Raw genomic sequence first — 10833 nt, 5'->3', positions numbered from 1 at the left:
AGACCTGAGCGTTTATTCACACAAAACTTCTGGATCATCTGCACAAATGTAGAAGCAGCTGTCTATCAAAGCTAAACATCCTCCCTATATTTGAGTTGCTGAAATGAGACTGCCTAGAGGAGAGACTGGCATGGGTAGGAAACTGCATTCAACTGATGTCTTTGAAAATACGGTTGCTTTTATTCAGCTTGGTATTGTTAATGCTTTTGGGAGGATTACTGGGAGCTGATGTAGAAGTTTTTGATTGTCAAAAGCCTGGGAAAACAAGTTCAACTGTATTTTTAAATTTAAAAAATAGACTATCATTAGATTCTATTATTTTATTTTGCCTACTTTTAGATTCTGTTTGCATGCTATTTGATTTTAGTCAGGCTACTGTTACTGTTAGTAACACTGTGCTCGATGGGGATTGCCAAGGCCTTGATGTTCAGGTGAGTTTCCTGTTGGATGTAGGTGAATAGTGACCAGTCAAGAACTTGGCAGTTCTGCTTCTGGGCTGTGTTGTCATCTTAAAACCTTCAGGAGCTTTGAGTTGGTGTTTGCCTCTCTTACCACATGCTATGAGATAAAGATGTATCTGGTATGCTACCCTCTAGAGCGGCATTCTCCTGCAACCAGGGTATCTAGAAGATTGAATGTTTAAAAGGGGGGGTTACTTGCAGTAACTCATCTTTTAAAGCAACTTCAGATCTGTGCTTTTAGGAAACTTGCTAAATGTTAGGATACTTGTGATCTACTACAAATGCTAATGGTGCTGCTCTTGGAGGCTGGTTCACAGAGACAATTTTCTTAATGCGTTTTGTGTTGGACACGTAGTGAGAATTCTTCCTTCAACCATGGGTGGAAAACTTTCACAGTTCTGGAAAACAACTGATGAAAAGGAGAGTGAAGACAAACTCATCTTACCCAGGCAACTGGATGCTGAAGATGAAATTGCCGATTATGCTAGTATCACCAACACTGATACATCCTGTGTGAGCATTGCACGTCGAAGCTATGTCAACTGTCCAACATGTCAGGGAACAGGAAGGATCCCCAGGGGTAAGTGATGTCCCCAAGGGTGACAGAGCACTGGCACAGGCTGCCCAGGGAGGTTGTGGAGTCCCCTTCTCTGGAGATTTTCAAGACCCGCCTGGATGCAGTCCTGAGTAATGCACTCTAGGCCATCCTGCTTTAGCAGGGGAGTTGGACTAGATGATCTCTAGAGGTCCCTTCCAACTCTGAAACTCCGTGATTCTTCTGTGTGCTGCTTCAGTGCTTTTTGAGTCTTATGAGGTTGGTACATGTCCCTTTGCCTAAAGTCCTTGGTTGAAGCAGTTGGTCTTTATTGTATTCAGTCTAGGGGTGCCCTGTCTTGGTACCTCCAGCTCACTTGTGACTGCTGTGGGCTGCCTCTAGTGGGGGAGGATGGGGTGGGAAGGCAGGGAGTGCTGTTGCTAGATAATTACCCAAAGCCCACCCTGGTGCCCCTGGAGAATTGTTTCTGCCCAGAGATGGGAATGCTCAAAATGGAATCTTAGTTGCATCATACTTGCCTTCTAATTGGACAGCATCACCTGTGAAGTGAGTGCAGATGGACACTAGGCTGCTGTGCAATGTCCCACAATGCGGTTTGCATTATTTACTTGTGTGTTTGGTGTGGTCTCTGATCTGCTGTCACCTCTTTCAGAGCAAGAGAAGCAGCTGGTGGCTCTGATTCCATATGGTGACCAGAGGCTAAAGCCTAGACGAACGTAAGCGCTGTTAATTTTTTCCCTTTTCTCATCTTTTGAATGTTTGTTCTGTGTATTAAGGAAAGGCTCAGTTCTTTATGTGTTTTGCCCTTTGTGATCTGTCTTGCAGTAAGTTTGGTGTTTACTGTGTCTCTTCAGCAATAGCAGATTTTTGGACAGTCTTCTGTGTGCTGTTGTTGAGGATCTCCAGCAATTTGTACCGTAATGCACCATGTCGGTGTGTGGGATTGTACCCCGCTTCTGCTATGATTTGGTAGCTGGCAAATAGTTCTGCACAAACCCATCCCAGTTTTCTGGCACCCAAGCTTTTATTGTCTCCCTGCTTTGAGCTGGAGCAGAACTGCAGGTGCTTGCAGGTGATAAACGAAGAGAATGATTGTGGCCTTGGTGCTGTTTTGCAGGAAACTCTATGTATGTCTTGCTGTGACAATCTGCCTGCTGATGACATCTCTCAGTATTTTCTTCCTGTTTCCTCGCTCCATTACTGTGCTACCTGCAGGGCTGAATGCCTCCTCCATTGGCTTTAATGCTACCACCACCAGTGTGTTTCTCAACATGACGGTAAGTGCTCAGTTCACACTGTCAAAGGGTGGATCTCAAGGGCTCCCTGCTTATCTCCTGTGCCATTCCACGTGTAGGCTAACTGATCACTGTCTGAAGTTAGTCTTGCCATTCCCACCATCTCCGACCACTCTATGGTTGCTTGGAATCAATGTCCAGAGTGTATTGCAGCATCAAAGGTGTGGATGGCCTGACTGTGAGTGAGCAAACCACGCAAAGTGGCTAAAGCAGCTGTGTAGAAGCAGCATTGTGAATAATTCTGGGAACCCGTTTTCTTTTGCATCCTTGAGGTGCATGGTTGTCCCCTTTTGACTGTCATGGGAGACACTGCAGCATACGTGCCTTTGTGGACAGGCTGCATGTACATCTGAGGATTTGCAAGGGCTGTAGTCTCATTGCTGTAACGTCATAGCAGGAGTATATTTAAAGTAGCTTTGCAACAGTAATGTATGGCCATGCTGCAAGGTGATGCGTGTTTTGGGTTTGTTTTCTTTTTGTTTTTCTCCCTAGAATGTGCTGAACATAAGTAATAACAACTTCTACCTAGTCACTGTAGTGCAACTGGACGTAGAGGTTTTGCACCAGTCCCTGGTAATAGGGAAGACCACCATGAAAACCCCGCTGAATATGAGTGCTTTGCAGAGTGGCCAGGTGAGCTCTGCTGTTTCTTACATTCTCTCCTAAACTAATCTGGATGTCCTGGACAGGGAGGTGCTTATTGTATACTTGATCCACTCCTTTGTTATCTGTCTGCCAAATACTCAAAGCTCTTCCACAGGCAGCTTCCCATGTCCCACTTCAGGAAGGGGTGTTTTAGGACTTTACATGTTGCTGAGTTTAAAGCTTACACATTCCTGGGCAAGGAACATCTGTCTGCTCTTCAGATAGTGGGCTGGGTTGTATGCTTGCCTTAAAATGATGGTGAGCATAAAAACAGGTTAGACAAAACCCTGTTGAGAGCAGTTTGAGCACAGCTGATCCATTCTTGGTGTAAAGGCCAGGTGTGTGGCCTAGATGGCCGTTTTAGATCTGATTTCTCATTCTATTTTCTTACCTACTGTTAAAAACAATTGTTAGGCTAGACCTCTTGAAATTCAGGTTCAGACACCTAATGAGAATTCAGTTCTCCCTACTTCAGCTCTCTGAATTGTGTACAAACATACTATAGTTCTTGTACTTCCTGCTCTCTCTTCTGTTCACATTTGCAGATCTATTATACGGTGGCCAGTAGGATATTGGACAATAACACCTAGTGAGTAATTCTTGAAGGTTTCTTCCTTTGGTTAGTAAGTAGCACTAATGCTTATAGGCTTTTCGTGGCTAGATTTCTTCTGCTGGTCCTGTCTGTAGAGCAACTCTGAGTGAGTGTCACTTTCAGTTTAATGTGTGGAGCTGATCTGGGTAAAAGTCTGTCACATCCATTTTAAACTCATTTCCTTTCCCATTTATTTGTATTCTTTGCTTAGAGTTGGCTGAACAATGTTTTCTGTATGTTCTGATAAGTGATGATACAAATTTGATGTCTAGGTTGTCAACTTTAAATGCTCCGTTTATGAGCAGCTGAAGGTACCTTGTACAAACTGCATTTCTCTGCAAATGACCAGCAAACTATGTGAAGTTCGTAGCAACCACAGCTTCTGTGCAGACAGGGTGGTGCATTGCATATTTACAAGGCCCACGATTACTAGATCCACTGTTAGAGTTACACCAGCAAAAGCATGTTTTACTGAGTTGATACTGCTGTGCTTGAAGAACTTTGCCTGCATAGCTGTTGTCAGAACATCACAATGACAGACATTTTTGGAGAAGCACAGAATCAATGGAATAATTGAGGACAGGAGACATGGTGCAGGGAGCTCCTGTGAAATTAATTCTCTCTTTTCTCTTGTAGTAACACTTGCACCTGGACTAAAGTCAAAGTTCACAATATTCTGCTGCATATACAGTAAGTGATGCCTGGTTCAGAGCTATGGCTAACATCCATGTCACCTATGTTGTTTCTCAGCTCCCTTCAAGAAGGTCTGCAGTCACTCTTCTTCGAGATCAGGACTGCCTGCAGTGTGAATGAGCTGTTATCCAGATAGGTGTGCTGAGGTGTGAGGAGGAGAGAATTCTCCAAAGCCTTAACTGTCCTGAGAAGTCCCCTGGATTCAAGCTTACTCACAGCTCAACCTGTCACTGTTACTTAAAGCAAGCTGGCCTGGCAGACTTCCTTCTGGAATACTGATGTAGCTGTTGGGAAGTAATTCTTTGGTCCAGAGCTAGAAGTACTGAGTAGTTCTCTTATGCCTGCCTACCTTACGGTGTTGGGGGCAGACTCCTTCAGCCTGGACTCTGTGTGGATGTGTGGATGACTGCCTCCCAGTGTTCTGACACCAGCTGCCAAGGGCAAGGCAGGACAAAGCAGGCTTTTCTGCAGATTCTGTTGCCTGAGACAGCTCCTGCTCAGGGGATGGACCAGAGGACCATGCTGAGCTTGACTGTTTTAGAGTACAACAGGCCCTGCTGGGAAAGCAAATGCAGGTTGGCTGTTCCTCCCTGCCAGAGAGGAAGGAGCACAACTGAAGTTTTATAATACAGCTCCTGCTGGGACAGGTTGCTAGTGTTCTGGTCTGGGTTAGAGCTAAAACTGGTGTGAGACAGGGAAGCTCTTACAAAGTGTGACAGTGCTAGAATACCTCCATGCAGCCATGAAAGAGTGGTTTTCATTAGCTAAGTTTAAGCCACTTTGGAAAACTGCAGGAGAAACTGTCTCCTTGTGTAGCCTGTGTCCACTGGAGGGATGTCCCTGCATGTCTGTGCTGACAGGCTCCAGGTTCAGTCCACTCTTGGAAGACGGACCTCTAGGTTCACCATCCAGAGTCCATGATTTCTTCAGGAAGGAGGAACTGCTTTTGTGTCGTGGTCTTTTGTGCTAATCTAAAGCTAGGGATTCACCTGCTGTATCTGGAAATGGACTGTGAATATTAGGAAAAGTGTTTGATTGAAGAAAGTATGTGGATCTCTTGGAGGCGTGCCAGGCTGGAATTCTCCCAAGTCAGTAAAGAACTGTCACTGGTGATTTTCCAAAGCATAGGTGTTTAAATCTTAGTCTTCTGTTGCAATTTGAAGGGCTGTGTTGTCAATTCTTTGGTTTATGGGTCTTGACCACCCCCCGAATCAAAACTGCCTCAGTAAAAACAAAAGATGGGCCATTGTAACAGGGGACTTAATTCTGAGGGGGACAGAAGGCCCAATATGTAGACCGGACCCGCTATATAGGGAGGCCTGCTGCCTTCCTGAGGCCCGGATTAGTGATGTTAAGAGGAGGCTTCCAACCCTGGTGCGGCAATCAGATTGTTATCCCCTTTTAGTTTCTCGGGTAGGCAGTGATGATGTAGTAAGAAGAATGCCAAGGGCAATGAAGAAGGATTTCAGGGCCTTGGGATGACTGATTAAGGGATTAGGAGCACAAGTCTTGTTTTCTTCTATTCCTCCTGTTGCAGGGAGTGATGAGGGGGTTAGCAGGCAGACCCGGAAGGTCAATGACTGGCTCCAAACTTGGTGCTACCAGCAGGGTTTTGGGTTCTTTGATCACGGCCTGGTTTACAGAACACCAGGCCTGCTGGCAGCAGATGGCAAAAGCCTGTCTTGCAGGGGGCAAAAGGGTTCTTGGAGTAGAGTTAGCAGGGCTCATTGAGAGAGCTTTAAACTAGATTGGAAGGGGGACGGGCATGTAACTGGGCTCGAGAGAGAGGTGCCTGGGGGTAGTAGCTCAGCGCTTGCAGGGCAGAGTGGTAGTATTTTTGAGGATTGGAAGGCCCACCACCCCTCAAGGGCAAAAACTATACGCTCATTGGCTTTTCTGAAATGCCTATACACTAATGCACGCAGCATGGGGAATAAACAAGAGGAGTTAGAGATCTGCATGTGGTCACAGGACTATGATCTCATTGCAGTTACTGAGACATGGTGGGATAGCTCACATGACTGGAACACTGTCATGGAGGGCTATGTTCTCTTTAGGAAAGATAGGCCACCGAGGCGAGGTGGTGGAGTTGCTCTTTATGTGAGAGAGCAACTGGAATGTATCGAGCTCTCCCTGGGAGCAGATGAAGAGCAAGTTGAGAGCTTGTGGGTAAGGATTAAAGGGCAGGGTAATATGAGGACACTGTTGTGGGTGTCTATTACAGGCCACCTGATTGGGATGGGGAAGTTGACGAGGCCTTTTACAGACAGGTGAGAATCATCTCACAATTGCAGGCCTTGATTCTCATGGGGGACTTCAACTACCCTGATATCTGCTGGGAAGACCACACAGCTGGGCATGTATGTCCAGGAGGTTCTTCCAATGCATTGATGATAACTTTTTGACTCAGGTGGTGGAGGAGCCCACCAGGAGAGATATACTACTGGACCTAGTACTGACAAACAAAGAAGGACTGGTGGAGGATGTTAAGGTTGGGGGCAGACTGGACTGCAGTGATCATGAGAAGATTGAGTTCAGGATTAAGTGCAGTATACACAAAATGACAAGTAGGATTGAAACCTTAAACTTCAGGAGGACTAACTTTAATCACTTCAAGGAATTGCTTGGACAAATCCCATGGGAGAGGGCTCTAGAGGGTAAGAGGGCTCAAGAGAGCTGCCTGCTATTTAAGCATCACTTCCTCCAAGCTCAGGATTGGTGCATACCAAAGAGCAAGAAATCAGGCGAGGGAAGGAGGAGACCTGCATGGCTGAGTAGGGACCTTCTGAAAAAGCTCAGGTGGGAGAAGGGGCTGACCACTTGGGAAGAGTATAAGAATGCTGTCAGGGTATGCAGGGAGGAAACAAGGAAAGCCAAGGCAGCCTTGGAATTGAACCTGGCAAGGGATGTCAAGGCCAACAGGAAGGGTTTCTTTAAGTATATAGGAGACAAAAGGAAAACTAGGGAAAATGTGGGCCTGCTGTTGAACGAGACAGGTGCTGTGGTGACAGATGATGCAGAGAAGGCAGAGTTGCTGAATGCCTTCTTTGCTTCTGTCTTCACTGCTCAGGCCAGTCCTCAGGAGACCCAGAGTTTGCAGGTAACAGAGAAAGTCTGGAGGAAGCAAGACTTTCCCTTGGTTGATGAGGAACCAGTTAGAGATCAGTTAAATAAACTGGATATCCACAAGTCCATGGGGCCTGATGGGATGCACCCTCAAGTGCTGAGAGAGCTGGGGGAAGTCATTGCTGGGCCACTCTCCATCATCTTTGAAAGGTCCTGGAGAACAGGTGAGGTGCCTGAGGACTGGAGGAAAGCCAATGTCACTCCAGTCTTCAAAAAGGGCAAGAAGGATGACCCGGGAAACTACAGGCCAGTCAGCCTCACCTCCATCCCTGGAAAGATGATGGAACAGCTTGTTCTGGGTGTTATCTCAAAGCACCTGGAAGAAAAGGTTATCAGAAGTAGTCAAAATAGATTCACCAAGGGGAAGTCATGTCTGACTAATCTGATAGCCTTCTATGATGGGGTGACTGGATGAGGGGAAGGCAGTGGATGTTATCTACCTTGACTTCAGCAAGGCTTTCGATGCTGTCTCCCACATCATCCTCACAGGCAAGCTTAGGAAGTGTGGGTTAGATGAAGGGACAGTGGGGTGGATTGAGAACTGGCTGACAGATAGAGCTCAGAGGGTTGTGGTTAGTGCTGCAGTCTAGTTGGAGGTCAGTAACGAGTGGTGTCCCTCAGGGGTCATTACTGGGTCCAGTCCTGGTCAATATATTCATCAATGACCTGGATGAAGGGATAGAGTGTACCATCAGCCAGTTTGCTGATGACACAAAACTGGGAGGAGTGGCTGACACCAGAAGGCTGTGCCGCCTTACAGCGTGACCTGGACAGGCTGGAGAGTTGGGCAGAGAGAAACCTTATGAAATTCAACAAGGGCAAGTGTAGGGTACTGCACCTGGGGAGGAATAACACCATGCATCAGTACAGGTTGGGGTCTGACCCCCTAAAGAGCAGCTCTGTGGAAAGGGACCTGGGAGTCCTGGTGGGCAACAGGATGACCATGAGCCAGCAATGCGCTGCGGTGGCCAAGAAGGCCAATGGCATCCTGGGGTGCATCAAGAAGAGTGTGTCCAGCAGGTCGAGGGAGGTCATCCTCCCCCTCCACTCTGCCCTGGTGAGGCTGCATAGGGAGTACTGTGTCCAGTTCTGGGCTCCCCAGTTAAAGAAAGACAGGGATCTGCTGGAGAGGGTCCAGCAAAGGGCTGCAAAGATGATTAGGGGATTAGAACATCTCTCTTATGAGGAAAGACTGAGGGACTTGGGTCTTTTTAGTCTAGAGAAAAGAAGATTAAGGGGGGAATCTTATTAATGCTTACAAATACTTAAAGGGAGGGTGCCAGGGGGATGCGAACAGTCTTTTTTTCAGTGGTGCCCAGTGATAGGACAAGAGGTAATGGGCACAAACTTGAACATAGGAAGTTCCATCTTAACATGAGGAGGAACTTCTTTACTTTGAGGGTGGCAGAGCACTGGAACAGGCTGCCCAGAGAGGTTGCAGAGTCTCCCACTCTGGAGATATTCAAAACCCGCCTGGACGCCGTCCTGTGCAACTTGCTGTAGGTGACCCTGCTCTGGTGGAGGGGTTGGACTAGATGATCTCCAGAGGTCCCTTCCAACCCTGACCATTCTGTGAATGCAGGCTTTAACTGTAATCACTGCTGAGTGATGTGAAGTTTCAACAGGTAAAGTGTGCACAGAAGCCCCACGCTACTTAAAGCACAGTAAAAATGGTGTGTTTTGGACAGCATGGAGAACGGCTCTGGCTGTTAGGGCAACTTTGGCCTTAGCTGATGCTATGGGCTGATGGGATCTTTGCACTTTCTACCTGCAAGCTCTATTAGGCAGAAGCTGAAGATAATTCCAGCTATTTCTACGATTCCTGCACCACATCTCCTCCTACCAGTATTACCCACTGATGCATTGCTTGTTGTTAGGAGAAACTACTTGATGCAAACAGCTCTTGAAGTGGCACAGAAAAATAGTGATTGAAAGATACATGCTTTTGTCTAGCTAATGCCATGAACAGCCACCCACTGTGACTTGCATTAGCTCTTCAGGAACAAGTTAATGGTAAAATGGTACAGGAGCATTATGCTGGGGTAGGAAGTCTGAATGGGCTTCTGGAATGGCCAAAGCATCTGTTGTGATGGTGGTGATCTTGTAAAAGTTTTTTTTAATGCAGTCTGAAAGATGCTTTCCCACTCCAACACCTGAAATTGAGGTGAGGGTATCTTGACTGTTGAGCTCTGGGCCTATGTAATAGCAACAAACCAGGATGGCAGCGGGAGCTTATCATGGGACATTATGAGAAACCTCAGTCTGGGACAATCACAAGTGCAGTTCTGGTCTGCTTTTGCCTTGCAGGGGTACCCTGACCTGCACATACCTGTGTCATTCAGAGCAGCTGGCGTTTGAAGACTACCAGTATGTGAACTGCCAGGGGAATGCCACGCCACCTCACCCCCTGTACCACCGCCTGCCATGACAGGGTGAGGTTGGCAGAGCTTTTGGGTGCAGCATATCCCACCACAAAGGCCAAGTCATAGGGAGACAAACCTCTGGGGCTTCTTCTCAGTCTATGCCTTAAACAGGAGGCTCAGTGTTTGCATGAGAGAGAGAAGTCTTATCCAGGAAAGACGGTAATGTACTTGGCCTTGTGAATGTGGACTCTACTGCCCTCAGACTGCAGCTTTCTTTTTTCAGTGCCTTACCATGGCTGATGCTTCAACAGAGTGACCAGTACATGGGGTGTCTCTGCACGGCTGATCAGAGTGAGCCACAATCTCTGTTTCACTGCCACTTTAGAGGCAGGGCCCAATGAGTCAGACTAACTCTAGTTGTTTCCTCCTTGCATAATTTTGCACTTCTGTCCTGAATTTAAGTATTTCATAACTTGAAAAAGGACTGTGATGAGACTTTTTGGCTGGATTGCATCTACATCACCAGAATCTAATGACACTTGCACAATCTGCACAACAAGAACAAGAAACAGAACTGATGTCTCTATCTCTCCAAGTCTTAAGAAAAACTACTTGTGAGAATGACTCTTGGGTGACTGCTGTTTTAAGCTGCCCAGTACAGCATGTGAGAATATGCATTTTTGTACATATGTATTTTTAAAACAAGCTCATCCACTAGTTGTTTCTTAATGCCATTAATTTCAGTAAGAAGAAAATGTGTTTTGTATTGTGAATCAAAAAGACTGCTGCTTTCCACCCAGTGGTATTTTGTGGCCAGCACATGCTGTTTGTATCATTTTGTTGTATGCTTTGGCACTTAATGCTTTCAACTTTGAACAAGCATGAGACAGTTCATCTCTGACTGGAAAAGTTTAGTTTGCACAAATATCAAGAAGCAGCTGTTTTGGGGGTGTGATGTTTTGGGCCTTTTTTTCTAAAGCTGCAAAATTATCATCAGCCTTCACAGGCACAACAGCCACGGCAGCCTTCTCTCATAGAATCACAGTGGTTTGGGTTGGAACGGACCTTAAAGACCATCCCACCGATGAGCAGGGAAGCCGCC

At 46.5% G+C, this 10833-nt stretch overlaps 1 protein-coding gene across 1 annotated transcript; it reads left to right on the top strand.

The window, feature by feature from the left end:
- The first annotated feature begins 738 nt into the window (after positions 1-738).
- TMEM106A (transmembrane protein 106A) lies at positions 739-10130 on the top strand. Its single transcript, XM_082494970.1, has 7 exons — positions 739-1041; positions 1670-1733; positions 2135-2294; positions 2805-2945; positions 3503-3546; positions 4186-4239; positions 9676-10130. The coding sequence occupies exons 1-7, from the start codon at positions 837-839 to the stop codon at positions 9794-9796; spliced, it is 789 nt and encodes a 262-aa protein (XP_082351096.1). The 5' UTR covers positions 739-836; the 3' UTR covers positions 9797-10130.
- Positions 10131-10833: the final 703 nt, after the last annotated feature.

Source organism: Vanellus vanellus (assembly GCF_965231255.1).
Source record: "Vanellus vanellus genome assembly, chromosome: 24".
NCBI classification, from domain to species: domain Eukaryota; kingdom Metazoa; phylum Chordata; class Aves; order Charadriiformes; family Charadriidae; genus Vanellus; species Vanellus vanellus.
Note: the sequence above shows the minus strand (reverse complement) of the source record. Positions and strands in the feature narration are given on the sequence as shown.